Raw genomic sequence first — 24,563 nt, forward strand, 5'->3', positions numbered from 1 at the left:
TTTCGGCCAGATGCACTTATCTACATGGAGAAACATTGCATTAATCGTGTTTTTCATGGTTTGTAACTGCTTAAAACATACATTTCCACACTGATCATTTATTAGAGGCGTCTGCATAATGACTGATGGAATTCTCACCACAGGATTGGTAGGTAATAGCTCCAGGCGTCGCAGCCATACCAGACCTGGCCCCACCCCCACCCCAAATAAGACACCAGATTTACTGGCAAGTCTGAACAGGAGGTGAAAAAAAAAGTTTTTTCCCTCCCCCTGCTCCCTGGTGCTGCCCAAGGCACCAGACCACGTGTCCCTAGTAGTAAATATGGCCGTGCTCCTTATGGCAGTGAGCACAGTGCCCACAGATCAAATGAAGCGAGAGTGAGGGGGAAGGGGGTTACAGTATCACTTTAAAGAGACTGTCAGTAGGTTTCTGCTGTCCTAAGCCGTCCTTTATGTGCTGATTGGCAGTTATCTATATGTTGCAGAGAAATCCTGGGAAATGATGAAATGACCAAGCCGTTCCATCATTAAAGAAAGTCAGGGACTTGAGCAAATCCCTGACCCCTTTCAGGGAAATGATGGAATGAAATCTATAAATTTCCCCTGCGACATACCCCTGGAGGCACCACACCAGGAGCAGGAGGGCCTTCCAGCAGGTATCACAGCAGCAAGAAGACTGATCCAAGAAGCAAGGAGGAAGACCAAGATGGTGCCGGAGCTCCTCCCTGGACCTCCTGGCAGGTATGGCAGCGAAGGGGGAAGGGGAGCAGAGCGGACACACTGAGGGAGCAGGAGGCAATACAGTAAGCAACTTCTATGTTGCAGGGGAAATAAGCGGACGGGGAGCAAAGAGGCGGTGGAGGCAGATGGGGAGCAGAGCGGCACACCTCCAGGCAGGCATATAGCGGCAGGCGGACGGGACTGGATGCAGATAGGGAGCAGAGTGGCTTACCTCCTGGCAAGCATATAGCAGAGGGGCGGAAGGGTAACAGGGCGGACAGGCTGGGGGAGCAGGAGGCATGTTGCAGGGGAAATGAGCGGATGGGGAGCCGAGAGGCGGTGGAGGCGGACGGGGAGCAGAGCAGACAGGCTGGGGGAGCAGAAAGGCAATACAGTAAGCAAATTCTATGTTGCAGGGGAAATTATAGAATTAATTCCATAATTTCCCTGAAAGGGGTCAGAGATTTGATCAAATCCCTGACTTTCTTTAGGGAAATGATGGAAAGGTTTGGTCATTTCATAATTTCACATGAATTGATCAAATCCCTGATTCTATCATTTCACTGCAACATATACATGCTGTGTATAGGCAGTCAACTGTCAATTAACAGCTGGAAGGCAGGGGGACTGGTGAGGCAAGATTCATATTCTCCTGCATATTAGGAGAACAGCTGAACAGAATTATACAAGTAATACACCAATCTGTTCAGCATTTCTGTCACTAGTTTTTTGCTGTCTTCATTTAAGACAGTATAAACCTAGTGACAGATTCCCTTTAAAGAGGTTTTACAGGGAGGTTTTTATTTTTTTTTATATTGCTGGGGTACCTAAAACAAAATTCCTGCTATTACAGTGGTAATTATACACCACCTGCCCATATTATGCAATATCTTGTTTATATTACTTTATAACCCAGATAAAATGTAAGATTGTATGAATAAGTGACATCATTCTACATAAAACAGACCACAGGCTATGGTACAATACAGACAAATAGGTTTTTACAAAACTTCGTATGCACACTTGGCATAAAAAACAACAAAAAAAAAAACTCCAATCAGTGCAACAAACTAGCAAAAAAAAAAAAAAAAACATACAAAAGTCTATTTTCAGATTACATACTAATACTGTTACTCAGGTCATATACTAACCTGGATTTCCACCTGGGTGATCTTGAGCGGGATTTTGCCATACTTTATTTCGTGGCCTTAAGAGTAAGCAAAGAGAACATTATCTGACTTGTCTGAAAGTATTCAATTTTCTTTTAAACAGAGTTTTACAAAATTGTACTATGTAGAGAACTATAGAACTGAGGTTCTGAGAGTCCCGGACAAACTATTGTACAGCACTATATGATCACTGGGGAAGGTCCCTGTGCAGGGCGTTTTGCCGATCAGTTATTACTGGCGTACAGATAAAATGTGTTTGTTTTCCTTGCAATTAAATCATTATATAAGACATACAATGAAATAAAATAAATGTACGTCCAATTTTTTTAAACATACTTTTTAGGCTTTCAGCCTACTGACTCCAACTATTGTATAAAGGGGGTTGCATACTGTAGACAACCTCTATAATTATGGGGAGTGTTTTATCTAGTGGATTATATTTCAACACTTTATATAACTTGTACTCCTATGAAACAGTATTGTGACATCAGTTATCAAACTTCTACATTATGTCGTTCCTCTTTTATTACTCCTGGAAATAAATATTCAAGAAAAACACAAAAATTGTACCTTTATTGGGGAATAAGTATACAAGACACGGCAGGAGAGTCAACAGATTTGTCCGATAGTCTTACCTCTTTTGACCACTTATGTGCAACTCTGGAAAGGTGACAAAATGTACTGAAAACGTTTAACGTGCTTCATCCAAAAGAGAATGCGTTTTGTCATTCTTCGTTTTTTAAGAAGTCACACTTTCAGAAAGACTCTTCATATGAGTTATTTTCTAAACAAAACCTACAAAAAGGAACAGAAAGGGAATACGATTGAAATAAAAAGTAAAAGAGTAGCTGTATGCTTTTATTAATACTACAGTCAGTTTGTGACAACTTTATTATTAATGTGGACAGCACACAGACTTCAGGTACATGTCCCGCTGACTTAGTGTCGACTTTATAATCCTAAAGAGGTAAAACTTTCTGAGGTTGTGCTAGGCATCTAACATGAGCCAAATCAGTAACCTAGAGACAAATGGTGTCATTGTTCACATATACGGAAGTTACTGTACTAAGAACTAAGAGATGGATGTGTTTTGACACAGCTGGAACCGCACTTGTAATGGACATAATCCAAGATCTACTACATACAACCGAGAAGTCCAGATAGGGCTGGGCAATATGACCAAATAAATAAAATCTTGAATTTTTTTTGCCAAATAGAGCCACCCCAGATAAGCAGTTATGTGCCTCCAAATAGTAGACAGGCCACATATAGTAGTTAGGCCCCTCTGTAACTTTATATAGTAGTTGGGTCCAGAACACAGGACATTCAAATTAATTTGATTAATCACCCAGTCCCATGTCCAAGAAATGGTTAAATTTGGCCACTTTACATTTAAGGGTATATTCACACTAACGGGCTCGCAGAGAGATTCTCGCTGCGAGCCTGGCAGGTCCTGGCAGTTCCCATACACTTGCTGCGGTCTAAACGACCGCAGCGAGTATGTAATTCTGCCGCCCTTAACCCCTTCTGCTCCCTCCCGGCTCCCCCGCTGTAAGCATACTTTACCTGTTCTTGCTGCACAGGTCCGGCGTCCTGCTCTCCTGTCCGGCCAATCAGTGTGTTGCCCAGCTGCAGCCACTGATTGGCCGGACGGGAGAGCAGGACGCTGAACCCGTGCAGCAAGGTCAGGTAAAGTATGCTTACAGCGGGGGAGCCGGGCGGGAGCAGAGGGGGTTAAGGGCGGCAGAATTACATACTCGCTGCGGTCGTTTAGACCGCAGCAAGTATGTAGTGTATGGGAACTGCCAGGACCTGCCGGGCTCGCAGCGAGAATCTCGCTGTGAGCCCGTTCGTGTGAATATACCCTAAAGGCTGCGTCTATTACCTAAACACAGCCTGTTCTTGAAGGCACCCTAAATAAGTCACTGCCCCCACAAGACCATAAAATCTGTGGACACTATATGGAAACTTGTCATACTGTTTCTCTATTACTAACTGGTAAAATGATGCAAAACAGTTGTGGGCAATGGACTCTGATCAAAGCTAGGTCCGATCTGTCAGATATAGCCAGGGCTAAAACATGTCATGTCACTGCTGCAACATTTATGTATGCTGAGGGTGACTATTCCCTTTGCTGCTGTGAAATATAAAATGTAAAATATAAAAACCATCCAGAATACCCGTCATTTGTCTATATGCATTTGATTAACCCTGGTCAGACTTGATGTTTTTAGCTGGACAAGTAGGCTTTTATAGCGGATGCACCTCACATACTTATGCCCCATAAAATGTACACAGATGTCACTACAATGAAATAATAAAAACACAAATGACATCTCACCACGGGTACAACAGAAAATAATAAAAAGAGATCTCTGCACAGGGTGCTAGCAACCCACCCAGCTGTGTAGGGAACAGCAGCTAGTCCTATTTACTTGAATAGAGCTGGGTGTCTGGGTTATAGGCCCTGCATTCCCAGGATCAGGGAGGGTCCCCGAGGTCAGACCCAGACCTGTGATACAGCGATAGCCTTCATCAATCACACGCTATCACTTTATGAGATGTGAATACTCCTTAGTAGGATTAGTATAGCACAAGCAAACTGCACAGATGGCTGAGAGCTCTACTCGTGAAAGCTTACCCTATACCGTCCTTCCAAGTAACAGAACTCAGCATAAAATGCCCTTCACAAGGACAAATCCCTATTAGCTCCTGACTAATGTTAGCCAGGGGAAACATATCTAAACTACACAAAAAAATACTTACTAAATTGCTTAGTTAGGCTGGGTTGACACTATGTTTTTGCAATACATTTTTTTGTGTGTGCATCCGTTTTAAGCCGTTTTTCCATTGACTTCCATTATAAAAAACAAAACAAAAAAAAAAAAAACACTATCAAAATGAATCAGTATTTTTGGCGGACACAAAAAGGAGGTTGGCCACGTTTTTGTGTACGCAAAAAAAAAAAATACGGATCCGTTTTAATGGGTTTTTTTTAATAATGGAAGTCAATGAAAAAACGGATCAAAACAGACACACGCAGTTTTTTTTTTATCCGTTTTTTTTGCAAAAACTGGATTGCAACAACGTAGTGTGAACCCAGCCTAAGGGATTATCTAGGCAGGGAATTTTTGTTTTGTTTTTTTACTAAAGGCCAAGGGAAGAACTGATTAAAAATAAACTACACTTAACTCCATGACTCCTGCACCGGTGCCTTTATTGCAACACTCTGTCCCTGCTGTGCGGCCACATCAGAGCTTTGGAGTTGTGACGGTGTAGGCGTGCCCAGCCAGTCACTGGCTGCAGAGATGTCCCGCCTCAGTTTCTGATTGGCTGAGGCAGCCACAAGGACAAATAAAACTTAAAAAAACAACAACAGCTGAACAGACAAGTAGGTGTGTATATTGTTGTCTACAGCAAAACAAATAACAAAATAGACAAAACTTTTGGCACATGAAGATGACGATGAGAAGAGATTAGAGACAAAATTAATGTTATAATTATTAATGTTATAATCCAAAATAACTTGCTATAATAAGATTGCTACTTCTGGATTCACTTGGCCCTTCATGGGGCAATTAAGAGGAATAAAAGGGGTATAAAAAAATTATGTGTAGAGTACCCCTTTAAACTGTACTTTTTTATTTTTTATAAAAAAAAAAACTTCTATGTAGTATGGACATCTCTCGGCAAATCACATTCTTGTCTCCAATATATTTGTCCAAATCAGACAATTTTTACTTAGAGAACCTTAACACTTCTCGTAGGGAAGAAGAGTTTGGAGCAGTATTCTATTACACAGGCAACAGGTTTGCTCTGGAACGATACACTGACCTATTACTAGGTGCTACCTATAATCACATTTCCTCTGTAAATTATAAATGAAGAAATTGTAGAAACCTCCAGTGCTCAGTGATCATTCACAGTCACGGGAGCCAAAAGATATTGGGCAATGAGGAAAAGAAAACATCTGCAGGTCAAAGACCTGAACGGTGGTGTTAGCAAGAGTTACACACCTTCAAGCTAGCGAGGAGTAGTATTTGCCTCTCTATTAGTCTGCTAATGATCCTGACAGGAGTGACATATACTGGCCCACCTTAAAGTTATTTTTATTTTCCGGCTGTCATTTTTTGTCGGGTTATATACAAGACTTGTTTAGTTGATGGAAATTTGTGGACTACTTTTCCACCTAAGTAGAGGTACTCTCCAAGCTATTAAGTTGTTGGTTGAGTGTTGTTATGACATTTGACCATTATCCCATTAAACTTAATGCCAAAGTAGATGTAGCTTTTGGAGTGCTAGCAGTAGTTTTATTTTTTCTTAAAAGGCAAAACATTTTAAAAAACACTGCACCAGACGAACACATGCGAAGTCAGCCTTGAAGAGAATGTCTCAGCAAAACATACACAGGACACTGCCAGGATAGTGTCCGAGTCTTTTACCATAATTATCTTAATACCAGACTGACTGTAAAAAACACTGAACAAGCCAAACTACTTCAATTCTGCGCTGAAGTTTTAAGGCATGGTATAAATTGATGCCTGCTCCCTTAAAGTTAGATTTTTGCTACAGCATGGGACAAAGTTTTGTTTTCTTCCATGGACATTTATTTTAAAGGGTAATTGTTTGCAGAATTTCAAGCTAAGCCTGTGCCATGGACTCTGCTTGAAGTTCTGCCTGTGCTATTCATTAAATGGGATGCCTCGTGCCGAAAGAATTGACGGAGGGCGCACAAGGCATCCCATTCAATCAATAGGACAGATGATGCGGGCTCCGCTTGAAATTCCGTGAGGATTACTCAGTGTGACATTATTTAGGTAGACAGCAGATTCTGCACAAGCATAGAATAGAGTCTATGGCATGGGCGGAGAGTCAAGCGGGAGTGTGCGGGGGCAAGTGGCGGAAACCGTGGGATGTTATCCATCCGCATTCCCTAGTGTTAACGCGCCCTAAAAGTGAAAAGTACAGCCATGTTCAGCTGGGTTCACCAAGTGATTCCCCTCAAGAAGTTGGGTGAAATGTGAAGTTGGGTGAAATGTAGCACATGTGTTACCTGGGTGGTAACCTTGTCTGTAGTCTCTGTTCGTGTAGGTACTGTATGTTTTTATCCACTTAGCTAGGCATACATTTAGCCCCATTATATATGCATACTAGCTTGGTTTTAGGCAGTATTTATTTCGCTAACCATTATTCTTTGCATTGTCCCTTTGGACCTGTGGTCAGAGTATGTAATATACATTGGTACTGACTGTTCGCATTACATGTGACCCCTCTTTTCATTGTGGCTGCACTTTTATATTATGTGGTTATCATGCGAGTTGAAGTGGTGTTTGGTATGTCTAGACTGGTTTACACTGGATCCACTAATAGGAACAGACAAATGCAGATGTGAATGCTGCTTTAGCTGTCACTCTGAATTAGATTTTATCAATTCACCACTTTTGTCCCCATGTTCAAGCAACAACAATAAGTCAAATTTACGGAAAAATCTGATTCACAGCCAATATGCCAATTTTTCTATAAAAATCTATATCTTTACATATTATCATAATGCCAGTTTTTAGGTAGAGATTTCCTTACTTAAAAAAAAAATAATTAAAATCTACAACAGGGCAATGCCAAATTTTGATGAATATACATACAATATCTTGGTCTCCACAAATTGGTATGGTAAACCATGAGTACAATACGGTAGAATTCTTGACAGTAAAAGAAAAAAATAAAATAATAAATATACCTCCTACTGATGTCATTTGCCATGTTTGATAAGCCCCTACATACATCTGAATAGGCTACCAATGTTGAGAATTTTGTTTAAAATACTCTACAATAAACACATTGAGAGATATTAAGATGACCAACAACCACTATCCATAATATGCTAAATTTTCCACCCAAAAGACGCCACAAAACATGTGTCTGAAAATGTCATCAGTATATAAGCAGATGCGCTCTTTATGCGACTCCACCTAAAGGATGAGCTCACTCGGATCGCTTCAGGCTCCTGTAGTAGTCATTGCTTGGCTATCAGACCCATTTCTTTTTGGGGCTGGCAAAAATAAGTCTGCAGATAACTTTTATACACATTTACATCTATTTCACTTTGTTAAAGAACTAGTTCAAGATAGCTGGCTATAAATCTGAGCTAGTTATAGGGTTAATGTTGTGTATTTCTGCATCACAAATACATATGGCCACAGATATAATTATAAATAATCCTAAATTGTGGACTATCCTCTTATTAAGGGGAGGTATGTGCATGGCGTCTGGAGATTTTTCCTTAAATCTAGAGTGGATTTCATCTCTACACATTGAAAGGGTTAAAATCCGTGGCAAAAATCCAAAAAGGCATAGACGTCATATCGATTAAAGAATCTACATGGGGGGGTCAATGTCTGGGGAAAGTCAGTCTCTAGTTTGTAGGTTAGATCTATTCCGTTGCCATTGACATGGCCAGTACTGTAATCCAATGCAGAGTTTCCATTCTAATTTTACAGCATATCCACTACATATGGTTCTATCCTACAGAACGGCGATGTGCCACAAGTCAGAGAATACAGGGGAGAACAAAGGATTATGTACATTGTAATATAGAATTCCGATACTTCCCCTAAAACACAAAGAGACATCTACAAAACTATTATCTAAACATGAAAAACACATTTTAACACCTAAGTAAGGGAAATATAAAAATGGATATTGGTATTACCAAGAGGCCTCTCCCCATCACCTTTCTATGCAAGTGTAGTCTAAGGCTCTTTTCACAACACATAAGTGGCGTCCATTTACTGTATACATAAGGAAATCACCCAGCACATAAAGCAAAATGTATGTTTATGACAGATTGCGGTCAGCCGAATGTGTAGTCAGTCATAACTTTATGGGGGATAGGGACGGAGTAGGGGTAGTCCCCCAATATACCCCTACCAGACAGCACAAAAACATACACTTACCCGATAAACTTTTAATAACTGATGGGAAAGCGATCATTGAAGGAACTGTGGTAACATGACTTTGGTGTGGTTAATGCTCCGATTGACATAGCATTTACCTGAACGGCTATCATAAAGTGTACGGCCAGATGCATCTCTATATCTGGCAATAACAACTCGCTAGGGGTTAGAGAAGCCAAACCCAGAGGCATAATTGAATTGTAGAATCCTGAAACCGTAGCAGTATCTTTTTCCCAAAATCCTTTTTTCAGTGTATAAACTATTATTATTATTATTATTATTATAGACTGCTGCAAACACAACCTAGAAAACGGACCATAAAATTGTTTCTTGTGGTCATTCCATACATCTTTGCTCTTGCAACAAGTCATGGGTTAATATTTTGCTTATAATCTCCCATTTCACATTTACTAAATTTGGTACAGCAAGCATAAAAAAAGAAGGGTAAAGGGTTGCGATATTTAGAAACAAGATCATAAATTCAGACGTCACTTTAAGTACCAGACAATTATCTGACACAGACGGGAGAGGTCACTTCAAAAAAGAGCAAGTGAAATTGAGCTATTAAAGTTTTAGAAAGATTTAAAAACATAAAAAAGATTATGGTAATAGCGGCAGTCAAATTATCCGCAGCTGCCAGCAGAACGGGCTCTAAATATCAGCTGGCATTAGCACTTCAAGGGTACTCCAGAAACAACGTATGGCCGGGAATTCTATCCCAGTCAAAAAAAAAAAAAAAAAGTCGCTGAGTACACACAAGCTCATTGTCTTTCTGCAGAGGTCAAATGTATTAGCAAACAATCTCTGGTATCTGATAAGGTCGGGGACGTGTACTGTAAATGTTTTGTCAGCAGAGTATGAGGAGACAACATTTCTACTCAAAAAGATGCCACAAATGGCTGCTTGTGTTTTATCACTTATGGGCTATGATTAGAGATGAGTAGAGATGAGCGAATCGAGTTCGAGTCGATCCGAACCCGAACGTTCGGTATTTGATTAGCGGTGGCTGCTGAACTTTGATAAAGCTCTAAGGTTGTCTGGAAAACATGGATACAGCCAATGACTATATCCATGATTTCCACATAGCCTTAGGGCTTTATCCAAGTTCAGCAGCCACCGCTAATCAAATGCCGAAAGTTAGGGTTCGGATGTACTCGAGCATGCTCCAGGTTCGCTCATCTCTAGCTATGATCCCACAATGACTTTTTTTAGACAAAATAACAGCCGATGTTTGATAATGACGGCCGTCAATAATAATCATGTTAATTTTATTCCAATGACGGCCATCCACAAAGATGTTGTGGAAACCTAGCCATACTCGAAAAAAAATTGAGGAAAAAAACAATGGAAAACTAAACAGGATATATAGGGGGACATTTATAAAGACTGGTAATGGTAATTGTCTTAAAATAGGCCCCGCCCCAAATTGACCACAGTACTCCAAACATAATATAAATATCCCCTTTAACATAATTCTTCTTAAATAATATATTTTCAACACCATTTTAACCAGGCTACTGTATTCTACTACAGATGAAATATGCAGATGAAATTCACAGCATTTCGGCCTGCCAAGTGTGTATTTACCCTAATAGTAAAATCCCTGGATCCTGCCAACTAAACAGCGTGGTACAAAGTATACTGCACGTCCCAAGTCATTCTCTGCTCAATTGAAATCTGATAAGCTGGAACAAAAAAAACTGCAACTCAGCAATTTGATGGGACTTTTTGCAATGCACAGTCATGTTTATGGCAGAATTAATAATGTAGGAGGTGTCTTTAACATGCAGAAGGTTTTATGATATAAAGCGATGTGTCATAGATATTAATGCCAACTCACTCTTCCTTTTCCCATAAATCTAGGGTGAATCTGTAGCTACTACACTATGCAACACATCACAAAATTCAATACAGTGAGACTTTCAGTGTCATACTGGTTACTCCATTTAAAGTATCCAGTCAGGCCCACAGAGCTACACACACTGGCCCGGGGCTTGACTGGTGAGGAGAAGAGTACGCTATAACACATAGAATGTCATATTAACAATGGAGAACCATGACTGGCATCTCATTGCTTGGGAGGAGGATGACACAACAACATCCAGTCACGTTTGCACCAATCTCCTACTACCAGGTGTAACTGGTAGAGTTGGCACAAGGAGGTGGATCCCCGAGGAGTGCTGATGTACTTTCTTCAAGGAGTATAGTTTTCACCAGAGCCTGCCGCAAAGCAGGATTGGCTTTGCTGCGAAAAACTCCCAGGTCACTACCCTCAGAGAAGGTCCCTGGTGACCACCGACTGAAGGAAATGAAAAAGTTCTGGAGCCCATGGCTAGATGTTCTACTTCTGTGGTCAAACTTCAACCTTTCAATATGTAGATGTTAATCTGACTGGAGCAGAGTAGAGAACCAAAAATGGAAAGAGATCCAAACGGCTAGGAAGTTGTAAGGAAAGTGACGGATGGCCAGGGAGCACAGACGTGGTTTGCTGACTGAAACACACCAACAACTGAACACAGAGGTCTGGAGGTGATGGCTATAAATACCCTCAGGTGATCAGCCTAGTATTTACTAGAACTTGTGTGCTGAGCCTATAAATACAGGTGAACAAGCGTATACCTGCCACTAGAGGGAGCCCGATCCCCCAGGAAGCCTGCACGGCACAGGTGAGAAGATGCCAGAAGACAAGTACACTAAGAAAGAGCAGGAGAGTGAACAGATAACTGAAGCGCCCTGCGACCCGCAGCAGGTGAATGATAACGGACATGACTGCATGCCGCTAAACAAAAATAGCTTTGTTGAGAGCCTGAGTGCAGTGAGATAAGTGTTGTCTTGCAATAGCTAAATTTGCTAAGTAAAAGAATGCATTTGGAAATGGATTGAACACAGTCACTAATAGACTACATACAAGCCCCTGAATTCAAAACAACAAGTAACCAGTATGGCCATTGGAGTGATTTGCCATTCTTCTTCTAACCTTAAGGAAGTCTGCACTGCTAATGCGTAGCTTCAGACTTTTACAACAGCAGAAGTTAACTTTTTATTACTTGTTGACCAGGACTAATAGTCCAACTTATCAGCACTGAAGACATTTAAGGTCAATAAACACATATACAACTTCTGAAGCTTTTAGGACCTTGAGATGGATACTTATGTCTTTACCACATATTGCAAACAATGACGCAAATAAGAAGAAAAAAAATATGAACTCTTGATCTCATTTACAAGGAGCATCATTTGTGGCAGTTTAGTCATTCTTGTTATTTACCCAGAATGATTATTGGTAAATGGCCACTAACCTGTCAGGATATTCCTAGCCTTTATAAAATGTTTATCTAACATTTATCACCAGTTACCCTATGCCAGCTGCATCTATTATTTTCAGTTGTCCATGGTCTAGTAGATGAAGATTAACTGCTATGATTTCTACCAAACATAGAATCACAGAAGTGTTCCTGTTCCCCTATATCTCTATGGCACATATTAAGAAGAAGCAGCAGCACAGAGGACATTATATAATAGTAATAAGCAGTGTCAGCTGTGAATCAAGCTCTGGGGCAAACTATAATACTTACTACAAGCTGCAGCCTCTCTGAATGTCCCTGCACCTCTGTGTCTCTCCAGCCAACTTTTTTCATTAACTTCTTTGGACAACAAATATCCCTCAGTGAGCTAACAGTCTTACTTGTCTATCAAGACAAGCTTGCTCCACTTTTTCACTGATTAATAGGTTCAGATGGAGGAGGCGGAGAGGTCTATTAATTTCAGTTAACTTGTGAAGTCTCTTTGCAGGCGCTCTTCGTCTCTCTGAACTCACTCCCCCTCCCATCTCACTCTTCACCCTTCCCCTCTCACTTGACTTGTATGGGCAGCATGTGATGTGTGCACAGTTTTTCTTAAAGGGTTTCTTTCTTGCTGGGACAAGTCAGAAGTTTCTTTAAGAGCTAGGTACCCATTAAAGGGGTTGTCTGGGATAAATTTATTATTAGCCATCCTGTCGGGGAAAATGTGAGTTAGGGTCCATTTACACAGAAAGATTATCTGGCAAAGATTTGAAGCCAAAGCCAGGAATGCATTTGAAAAGAGGAGAAATCTCCGGCTTTCCTTTATGACCTGATCTCTGAAGAGGGAAGAAAAAAAAGGGACGACTGCTTGGGGGGGGGGTTGCGGTTACTACAGAAAAGTATTTCAGGAATTAATGTCTATCATCTGAAATGTACGATGTGCACCTGTTATGCAACCAGTATTTATGACATGCGTGTCATTGAAAGAATACATGTGATTTGCCATTTTAAAAAGAATTCACATGACACCACCTTCAAAAGGGCAGTAAGGGTTAACATGTAATCATAAAAAAGGATAATTGCAACCGGTTTTAGATTCGTAGTAAATTTATTCATCATTCTTTGAGGCAATAAATGCAATTGTCATTAACACAAAAATAAAGTTTGTGACCTTAGTGCTGAAACCCTCACTATTACTTGATATAACCAGTAGAACCTGCATGTGGCTATGCAGTTCTCTTTCGGGCTAGCTGTTCAATCCATCTCATGCAATGAGATGAGCTGCATAGACTTAGAATGGAGCTCATCTTCTGCAATGAGTCAGATAAAATGGCCAGCCAGGGAATGAAGAAGTGCACAACATTATATATATATATGTGTGATTCCTGGGGCCTCAGGACTCAAGACTTTGAACATGTGATATGCCAAAGGGTTTTAACAGTAAGACAGTGACGTTTTAACACCATAAGACATTGCAGGCAATTGTTCTTTTGAAATAGACTAGACATGCCTGTAACATAACAGCAAGACTTGTCCTCCATAGAAAGATCAGCTCTATGTATTAATTTTCCATTTTGGCTTACAGAAGGAGGTCTCTATTATGTATGCAGGTTGGCCATATATAACAGTTTTAATAGCCGTCAGCCAAACATATGACCAACAGTTGTCTCTCCCGACCTCCTCATCCCATAAATGTTCTGCACAGTGGAGAGAAGCAAGCTGCAGCCTGACAGCTATTAGACACCTTATAGGGGTACTCCGACGGGGGGGGGCATTTTTTTCCTGGGACCGGGGATGAGGTGGCCGAGGGAAACTACGTCCACTCACCTCCCCGGTTCCAGCGGCGGGTCCCATATCGCGGTGCTCCAGTCTGCTCAGCCAGTCAGTGACGGAGGCGGGATCCGTTTCAAGTCCACTCAGATCCTGTCTCGGGCCCATGTCCCAGGAAAAAAATGCCCCCCCCCCCTTTAAGTTTCTACTCTCCACCTACAACATCGGTTGGTGGAGAGTTGGGAGGCTGCCGTGACCTTTACAGTCCATGGTTTCAGCTGAGTTTATTTGAAGGTCTATGGGCACCTTAAGACAAACAATGTCTTTAGTATCTGCTTCTGTTTGGTGTGGTGCCATGCAATGGCCTTTATATTTTCTGCACTGTGTGTGCAGAAGGATGGCTGCTGGACCTCTAGGCCGCTCCCTTATTGGACACTGTGGCGGTGGTAATCGCCATGCAGCACTGCACCATTTAGGTTAGGGTCCCACACAAATCAGGAACCGTGAAGTGATGTGTGGGCTTATACACTCTAGTACCACAACAAAACAGAAAAAGACCCCTTATAAGTCAATAGTGTCTATTGGGTGACCTTTGTAAAATCCCTGCCCCCCACCCAGTTGCTTAAGAAACAAGGGACTTTTGTATACTAATACCTTTACCGATATTATTGATAGACCTATCTAGTAACCAATGTCATATGCAAATGCCTAATGTGTTTATCCCCTTCAGGATTCCATCAACAAGACTTAGTAACGGAAACATATTTTTCCAGATCTGTCAGTCTTTTTATGTCGTAATATTTTGGAAAAATACATTTATGTGTTCATGGGGGTGGTGTGCACATTTTCCCTTATTACATTATATGATTAATTCAGCTGGAGAAATAATCCTTGCTACGCTAACCAACTAAGATACTAAAAGCTTAAAACTATTGAGCTACTATTGAACTACATCCCTAAAACCCATATACTATAGAGCTGCTTGTAACAGGATACCTGAAAACCATTGCCACGTGGACAAAGTAAATAAAGGCATACACTCCAGGCTAAACAATACAAGAGATTTCTCACTGACATTTTTTTTTTTTTTTTTTTGCACCAAAGAAACTTCAGATGAAATATTTTCAGGAACAGTCATTCCTTTTCTGGAATTTTTTGGCCATTGAATTGCTTGGGATTTATGCAGATCTCAATCTTAACCAACTACTTTAGTTCTTTAAATAACCATAGATTGTCCTGGAAATCTGGAATTTTTTCCTAGACTGGGAAAAAGATGCAAAAGTAATAAAAGTCATATGCATTCAGTTTTTTTATGGATTTTATACTGTATCAAAATGAAGCTTTCCAACCCATCCATTCTTGGAATATTTTCTAGAGATATTCTTTAAGAAAAGGAGAAAATACCCTAGTGTTCATATTATATTTGGAGGCCAAAGCCGTGCGAAGAATTAATCGTTGTGTTCCTCCAACCACTCCCTAGTGATCCAAGCCCAATGACACGAAGCAATATCTTGTTGAAAGATAGCACTGTGGTCAGGAAAGACCTCAAAGATATTGGTGCAGATGGTCCGCTGACAAGTCCCTATAGCATTCACTATTCAAGGAATGTGGTATGAAGACCAATAGCATGCCAGGGAATGCTCCCCAGACAATGACACTGACGCCATCACCATTGGCCTGTTAAACACCAAAGGTGCATCCATGGGGCATGACGTCAGACTGTCTACGATACATGTGGGCCTGGTCACTCATATGGTTCAGCAGGAAAAGGGACATCTCATTCCAGATAACCTTATACCATGCATAAAAGATCCACTGAGATCCTTTTTTGACCCATGCAAGGCATTGTTTTTGATGATACAGGTAATCAGTATCCAGCTACTCAAATTTGTTTTTCTTACCAGCTATTGTACTGCTGCATCAGTTGGTCCACTGTGGTCCACTGATCCAAGAAACGAGTGTCATGGGGTACATTTAGTATCTCAGCAACAAACACATGTGGCCTGTTGCCATTTAATTTTCTGTCTGATGTCTGTCCATGGTTCATTCAGTCTTGGTACACTCTTTATACTGTAGTTCAGGAACTGCCTGGCATCGCACCTAGGGCCTCTAACAATCTGATCATGGTCAAGTTACCACATTTACAGCAAAGAAAAAATATATTACCTAATCGGCAAATCATTTGGAGAAAGTAATCAAAGTTAGATAATCCCTAAACCCATGCAGATTATAAAACTCTAATCATCTTGGAAATATTTCTGAATCTGTCTGAATTCATAAACTGTGTAGTCATGCAATTTTGGACAATCTTTTCCATGCGGATGAAGGCACCATCCTACAGTTATATGGGCCATAGAGACTCCATGTGCCTCTGTATACAGTCTGTGCACAAGGCCCTAAGGCCTTTTATATGTGTCAATTACTTGCAACGAGAGTTCCTACGCTCATTCGACCAATAGGCCAGTGTAAAAGTAACAATGACCACCTGACAAGCGGAAAGCACATGCTAGTCAGCTTATTGAATCCATTGTGTGAACAGGAAATGTGCAGCCGATAACAATGAACATTAAAGGCCGTACGAATGATACAGTGATCGTTCGTGCAGCCCAGCCATGCAAAGGTAAAGGTTCAAATCAGCTGATTATTTATTATGAATAGGGAGAGAGGGGGTAATCAGCTGCCAGACAGCTATGGTGGCAGCTTATCTCGCTGCAAACAATATGACCAAGTAGCTGAAAACCAATCTGCCCGATCCTTGTCTCCCCATCAACATCTGATTGGAAAGTGTCGGAAAGTTTTAATAGCTTATCGTGACCAAGGCTGTGTGTGTGTGTGTGTATATTATATATATATATATATATTGGACTACACAGGATTTATTATCACTACTAACCCTTTAGATAGGCAGAAAAATAAGGCACCCCAATTACAGGATAAAGAAATGCAGCATACAACACATCCACAAGGCGCTTAGTTTACTTCCAAAAAACTGCCTTATACGTTACATATGTATGTGTTGGCCGAAGCCCCTAAATTCAGCATCATCAGTCAACCCTTTAAAGGGGTTATCCAGTTCTACAAAAACAAGGCAACTTTCTTTCAGAGACAGCACGACTCTTGTCTCCAGGTCAGGTGCGGTTTGCAACTAAGCTCCATTCACTTCAATGGAACCGAACAGCAAAACCTGCACCCAAACTGGAGACAAGAGTGGTGCCGTCTCTGTCTTTGTAGCGCTGGATAACCCCTTTAAAATGTATAGCAGCCAACAGGACATGTCAGGGGACAGAAGAATTTGACATGTTGATTCACAACTGCCGTTCCTTTTGCCCCTGGGAGGAGAGACCACCGCTTGGGGAAGCTCCATAGTGGGAAAGTGAAAGGAAAACCGCTTCTTACATTAACACAAAAGTGTCTATCAGTAAGGTTGTGTTCACATCTGCCTCAAAGCTTCTAGACATAATGTAATAGAAATACTAGTTTATCATTGAGGCATACAGCAGCATCATAGATTACTGGCCTGACATAGCGTACAGGCAATAACACTGCACCACTAAGTAAATGGTGGCCCAAACAGGATCATTTACAGTGATGCCATGGGGTAATAATACAGAGGTACCTGTGTATAAACAGGAATATTGGAGATTCCTATAGCAACCAACGGGATTTAAGTCGAGGGTAATAAATGAAAGCAAGCCTCTGATTGGCTGAAGGCAGCCAACTGCACTGCATGATGTAACTTCATGATGTTGCTAAGCAGCGGCCCTAAATGTTAGTGCCATTGTTTATCAATGAGATGTAGCAACACACATAGAGGCGTCCACACCCTTGGAGGGATCCAGATGTCTCTGCCATTCACTCCGTGTACTTTCAGTGTGTATATTTCCAGTAAGCAGACATTAAATATGGTTATCCTTCTTACTATTCGCATTATGGGACTGCACCCTGTAGTATCTCTTTCTAAAAAAAAAAGAAAAAGGAATTGCAAAACGGGACGGTAGTATAAACCAGAGAGATGTTGTGTGAGAGTCCAACATGGTAAGAAGATGGACCTAATGTAACCTATGGCGTCTGTCACTGTGATAAATTTGGCGCAGTTTCCGCCTGCCTGGCTTAGTTCCATTGTAACCAAAATTTAAAATATTATAAATCTGTCCAATATTTATAGGTAATTGTAATAACTAGATCTTACAGGGTTGTCCTGCCAGCTGCTACTGTGTTCGGCTATTTGTCACAGGTAGTTCCCCACGCTTCCGGAAAGCAGCCGGTCACTGGCCGCAGCGATGACCCCCCCCCCCAGGTAGAGATGGGGTAGGTGACAACAGGAATCACTGAGCAGCAGGGAGCGACAGTGGGGGGTGGGGGGAATAGGGTCAGCTGGAGGAAAATTTATATATATATATATATATATATATATATATATATATATATATATATAGCAACTACTGGTTGAACGGTCCAATCCAGTGATCAACCATGCAACTGTTCAATCCTGACATTGGTGCTGGTTTCTGCCCGTCAAAAAGATCCTTTAAAGAGTGCCTAACGTTTTAACTAACTCCTGACGTGTCCACGAGTTCTGTGTATGAGCCCTAATAGGAAGAACAAGGCTTGTGCACGGTTCTCAGCAACTTTAGGACATTTCCACAGCAATCTGAACTCCTCAAGGCTGATGGCCCAATGCTGTCCCAATACACCTGAATGTTCATAATGGAGAAGTAGAAAATGCTGCCAGACAGCAGATCCTTCTTTCCACCAATATTATCTGTTGGGGAAGAAAGTTTGGAGGCCGCCTGAAATCAGAGGGTTAGCGCCCTATTCCACGGGACGATTATCGTTCAGATTATCGTTAAGTCGTTTAAATCTAAGCGATAATTGTTTGGTTGAATAGCAGTTAACGGTTAACGACCAAACAAGAAATCGTTGATCGTTTAATAAGACCTGGACCTATTTTTATCGTTGCTCATTCGCAAATCGTTCGCATTGAATAAGACGCAATAGCGACAACAAGATGACTGCAAGAATGATCATAAGTAACTATTATCGTTCCATGTAAATAGGTGAACGATTTCAGGTCTTTCGCAACAGAGGTCGTTTGGATCGTTTATCGTTAACGATTATGTGAACGATAATTGTCTGATGGAATAGGGCCCTTAGGCTAACTTTTGCTTGAAGCACATGGGAACCTTTATACTAGTGTCTAGGATGTGGCCATATCCCTTGCCTCGTGGGGCTTATGGGCATATATAGCAGAGCTGGAAACCTATTAGTGGTCAATAGGTGCTGCAACAGCCAAGAGGGTAGACACTGACCAACAGACAATAAAGGAGGCAACAAAACTGGACGTTTATAGTGGACACCGATGGACAACATAGACAGGGATGAATTATATGTACACTGGGCCCCAGGCTGTCCACCCACCCTGGTAGATGTGCATGGCTGGATGGCTCCCATGATGACAGATAACGATTGGGGGGGGGGAGACTTACCTCCCACACGCTCTCCTCTTCTGTATTCTGGCACAGGCAGCATGTTACAGACGCCGCCTGTGCTGGAAGACAGAACAGGAGAGCGCACCCCCCCCCCCCCCATTTATTGTCATCATGGGGCCCACCTGAGTATCCTCCAGTGGGCCAGAGACAAGATCAGATCTGGGCAGTTTGGAGGATAGTGCCCCCACCCCCAGGCAGCTGCCCCTATACCCCCACCCCCAGGCAGCTGCCCCTATACTCCCACCCCCAGGCAGCTACCCCTATACCCCCACCCCCAGACAGCTGCCCCTATACCCCCACCCTCAGGCAGCTGCCCCTATACTCCCACCCCCAGGCAGCTGCCCCTATACCCCCACCCCCAGGCAGCTGCCCCTATACCCCCACCCTCAGGCAGCTGCCCCTATACCCCCACCCCCAGACAGCTGCCCCTATACCCCCACCCCCAGACAGCTGCCCCTATACCCCCACCCCCAGACAGCTGCCCCTATACCCCCACCCCCAGGCAGCTGCCCCTATACCCCCACCCCCAGGCAGCTGCCCCTATGCCCCCACCCCTATACATAGGCAAAGGACAAGTGAGGCCAATGGAAGCTCACGTACTATGGTGCTGCCACCCGGCTCCATGGCAGCCACTATTCTTTGGCGTTCATAGATCAAAGATCCGGAATGACGTGTATGTGATCTGCTGTGACGTATCAGCCCATCGTACTATCTCCCCCCACCACCATGATTTATGACATGGGATGTAGACACAAGGAAGGGACTGCAGCAATAAAGATAAGTGACATCTGGGAAGAAGAGGGACGGCACGGCGGAGACAAGGACACCCAGTAATCCTCACCAGCAAAAAGTTACTTCTCCCTGCAAAGCAATGACTCCCACCCAGATGTGACACATCAGCCCCTGCACCAGCCCTGCTGGGAGTAGTAGTCCGCCTGCAGAGCTCCATGATTGATAACATTACACTGGGATCCACCATCTGCACAGGGAGAAGAGCCCCCCAGCCTGCAGCAGGGTAACAGGGGGGCAGCTGGGGGAGCCCTGCCGGCCTGTGGAGGAGGGGATTACAAAGGAAATAATCCTGGTGCAGGCTGAGGACACAGCAGCACAGTGCGGGCAGATTACAGGGCGGCACAAGGTGCTCTCCACTGCTGACACCAATGCGGCTGCAGGGCACAGCAGCACAGGACATCTGCAGCAGTGCAGCCAGCAGGTCATCCACACCGCGGGGAGGGGGGAGCCCCACTAATAACTCGCCTGTCTCCCCTGAACTACACAGTGATGACACATCTACACACCCCCTCCCCACGTGTGAGAATGAGACTTACCTGTGCGGGGGGAGGCGGGGGGCGCTGCAGGCTGGGGGTCCTCGGTCCCGGACTCTTCTTCTCTTCACCCCATGCGATCAGCTACTACTACGGCTCCTGACGGCTGCTGTCCTGGCCGCAGCGAGAATGGAGCGCTCCGGGGAGCTATGATGTCACGTTAGGGGCAGGGCCTCCTCGGGAAGGGGCGGGGACTCCAGGATGGAGCGCTGTGTAGTACTGCACAGAACAGGAAGCAGCGGACCATGTGTGCGGGGGAACGTGGGCTGTATACCGGGGGAGAAGAGGCTGTATACCGGGGGAGAGGAGGGATGGGGCTGTATACCGGGGGAGAGGGAGCTGTATACTGGGGGACAGGAGGGATGGAGCTGTATACCGGGGGAGAGGAGGGATGGGGCTGTATACCGGGGGAGAAGAGGCTGTATACCGGGGGAGAGGAGGGATGGGGCTGTATACCGGGGGAGAAGAGGCTGTATACCGGGGGAGAGGAGGGATGGGGCTGTATACCGGGGGAGAGGAGGGATGGGGCTGTATACCGGGGGAGAGGAGGGATGGAGCTGTATACCGGGGGAGAGGAGGGATGGGGCTGTATACCGGGGGAGAAGAGGCTGTATACCGGGGGAGAAGAGGCTGTATACCGGGGGAGAGGAGGGATGGGGCTGTATACCGGGGGAGAAGAGGCTGTATACCGGGGGAGAGGAGGGATGGGGCTGTATACCGGGGGAGAGGAGGGATGGAGCTGTATACCGGGGGAGAGGAGGGATGGGGCTGTATACCGGGGGAGAAGAGGCTGTATACCGGGGGACAGGAGGGATGGGGCTGTATACCGGGGGAGAAGAGGCTGTATACCGGGGGAGAGGAGGGGATGGGGCTGTATACCGGGGGAGAGGAGGGATGGGGCTGTATACCGGGGGAGAGGAGGGGATGGGGCTGTGTACCGGGGGAGAGGAGGGATGGGGCTGTGTACCAGAGGAGAGGAGGGGATGGGGCTGTGTACCGGGGGAGAGGAGGGGATGGGGCTGTGTACCGGGGGAGAGGAGGGGATGGGGCTGTGTACCGGGGGAGAGGAGGGATGGGGCTGTATACCGGGGGAGAGGAGGGGATGGGGCTGTGTACCGGGGGAGAGGAGGGGATGGGGCTGTGTACCGGGGGAGAGGAGGGGGAGCTGCGGGATGGGGCTGTGTACAGGGGGAGAGGAGGGGGAGCTGCGGGATGGGGCTGTGTACAGGGGGAGAGGAGGGGGAGCTGCGGGATGGGGCTGTGTACAGGGGGAGAGGAGGGGGAGCTGCGGGATGGGGCTGTGTACAGGGGGAGAGGAGGGGGAGCTGCGGGATGGGGCTGTGTACAGGGGGAGAGGAGGGGGAGCTGCGGGATGGGGCTGTGTACAGGGGGAGAGGAGGGGGAGCTGCGGGATGGGGCTGTGTACAGGGGGAGAGGAGGGGGAGCTGCGGGATGGGGCTGTGTACAGGGGGAGAGGAGGGGGAGCTGCGGGATGGGGCTGTGTACAGGGGGAGAGGAGGGGGAGCTGCGGGATGGGGCTGTGTACAGGGGGAGAGGAGGGGGAGCTGCGGGATGGGGCTGTGTACAGGGGGAGAGGAGGGGGAGCTGCGGGATGGGGCTGTGTACAGGGGGAGAGGAGGGGGAGCTGCGGGATGGGGCTGTGTACAGGGGGAGAGGAGGGGGAGCTGCGGGATGGGGCTGTGTACAGGGGGAGAGGAGGGGGAGCTGCGGGATGGGGCTGTGTACAGGGGGAGAGGAGGGGGAGCTGCGGGATGGGGCTGTGTACCGGGGGAGAGGAGGGGGAGCTGCGGGATGGGGCTGTGTACAGGGGGAGAGGAGGGGGAGCTGCGGGATGGGGCTGTGTACAGGGGGAGAGGAGGGGGAGCTGCGGGATGGGGCTGTGTACCGGGGGAGAGGAGGGGGAGCTGCGGGATGGGGCTGTGTACAGGGGGAGAGGAGGGGGAGCTGCGGGATGGGGCTGTGTACAGGGGGAGAGGAGGGGGAGCTGCGGGATGGGGCTGTGTACAGGGGGAGAGGAGGGGGAGCTGCGGGATGGGGCTGTGTACCGGGGGAGAGGACATGTCCCTTTTCTTGACTGACCTTTACCTTTCGTATACATATAGAAAAGAAAAGGAGGACAGTGGGGCGCTGCATGTGCAGACAAGAAACCTGGGAGACAGTAGTGCATACAGTATCGCATGCACGATCACCTGGCCGAGTTGTACAGACTTAGGTACAACTATTAAGTATGCCTTGTAATAAGTTGATGGGCTGCAAGGCCCAACCACCTTCTTCATTAGGCATAACATAGCTTGGTAATAGCACATATTAAATAAATAGCCTGGAACAAATTCAGTTACCAGATGCCCTTGTGATGTCGCTATGTGTTGTATCCCACCAGGCATAATTAATAAACAAACATTCATAAATCATTCCCATACACCCATTATCATTCCCATCCCATAAACATTACTACACCCACTTCAGATTGGAATCGTAACCAAACCAAAAATGACCAATATTTAATGACATAAATACGATAAGAGCGTTTACCTAATCAGCCTGTATTACAGTTAGATTAAACACCATGGGGGAGATTTATCAAACATGGTGTAAAGTGAAACTGGCCCAGTTGCCGCTAGCAACCAATCAGATTCCACTTTTCATTCCTCACAGAATCTTTGGAAAATGAAAGGTGGAATCTGACTGGTTGCTAGGGGCAACTGAGCCAGTTTCACTTTACACTATGGGGGAGATTTATCAAACATGTTGTAAAGTGAAACTGGCCCAGTCGCCCCTAGCAACCAATCAGATTCCACCTTTCATTCCTCACAGGCTCTTTGGAAAATGAAAGGTGGAATCTGATTGGCTGCTAGCGGTAACTGAGCCAGCTTCACTTTACACCATGTTTGATAAATCTCCCCCTATGTCTTTAGCAAAAACAACAATACTGGGATGGTCTGGAGGTAAGGTGCTCGTCTCTAGTCGTAACAAAAACCCTCCACTCCACAACTGGGTCCAACGGGCGCAGATCCAGGTAAAAAAAAAAAGCAAGGCAAAATAAAGCACTAAAAATGTATCAAAAAATAACACTGTGTTTCAGGATCGTTCCGATCCCTTTCTCCCTCTACCAAGTTAATTACCATAGGCCAGCTTTTTTCTTTACCTACTCCGAAACACCCAGACTCTAACTTCCGAAAGATATCCCAATCATCCATACCCGTCTCTTGCCCTACCATTTTGTAGAAAGCGCGATTCCTTTTAGTAAACCAATATAGCTGTGGTGCCAAAAAATACCATTCCATTTTTGGGACCCCCAACCCCCCACTGTCTCGGGATGGCACCACTAAATCTAACTTTAACCATTCCCGTTTCCTCCCCCCTATTAAGGCGTTCCATAGTACTGTGATCCTTATTTATTTATTTTGGACCAACAGGGAGAAGCTCCAAATATGTACAAACGTTTAGGAGTACAAACTGACTGTCAGAATTATTCTGTCTGCTATAGAGATGGGTAGCCTCAACCATGCCTCCACTTTCCTTTCTTCAATATTTGGTTTAACATTTAACTTGTTGAATTTCACAATATTCTTGGATATCCTTATTCCTAAGTATCTAAAACGTTCTCCATCTTTTAACATTTTTAATTGTGGGAATTCACCCTCCTGTAGCACCTCCCAGTGGCATGAGTGTTGACTTGCCCCAGTTTATGAATAAACCTGAAAATTTACCCACCTCCCCAATCAATTCCATAACTTTCGGCACTGCCACCACCGGATTCCTAAGAAACAAAAGCAGGTCATCAGCATAGAGTGACACCCTGTCCCCTTATTCCTAACTCCTAATTAAGTTT

General features: G+C 44.5%; 1 protein-coding gene across 2 annotated transcripts in view; it reads right to left on the reverse strand.

Annotated features, from left to right (window-relative positions):
* BCLAF3 (BCLAF1 and THRAP3 family member 3) overlaps positions 1–20,871 on the reverse strand; it is a 43,639-nt gene extending 22,768 nt beyond the window's left edge. The window contains exons 1-3 of one of the 2 annotated variants that reach the window (XM_069944764.1): positions 20,714–20,871; positions 2,525–2,684; positions 1,872–1,927 (exon numbers count right to left, since the gene is read on the reverse strand). In XM_069944764.1, the coding sequence (XP_069800865.1) occupies positions 1,872–1,912 (41 nt within the window). In that variant the 5' untranslated portion in view covers positions 1,913–1,927; positions 2,525–2,684; positions 20,714–20,871. Of the gene's footprint in view, positions 1–1,871; positions 1,928–2,524; positions 2,685–17,512; positions 17,560–20,713 lie in introns of those variants that run through there. The other variant, XM_069944765.1, reaches the window with a different exon arrangement.
* Positions 20,872–24,563: the final 3,692 nt, after the last annotated feature.

The sequence above is a fragment of the Dendropsophus ebraccatus genome, chromosome 11, assembly GCF_027789765.1.
Source record: "Dendropsophus ebraccatus isolate aDenEbr1 chromosome 11, aDenEbr1.pat, whole genome shotgun sequence".
Lineage (NCBI taxonomy): Eukaryota > Metazoa > Chordata > Amphibia > Anura > Hylidae > Dendropsophus > Dendropsophus ebraccatus.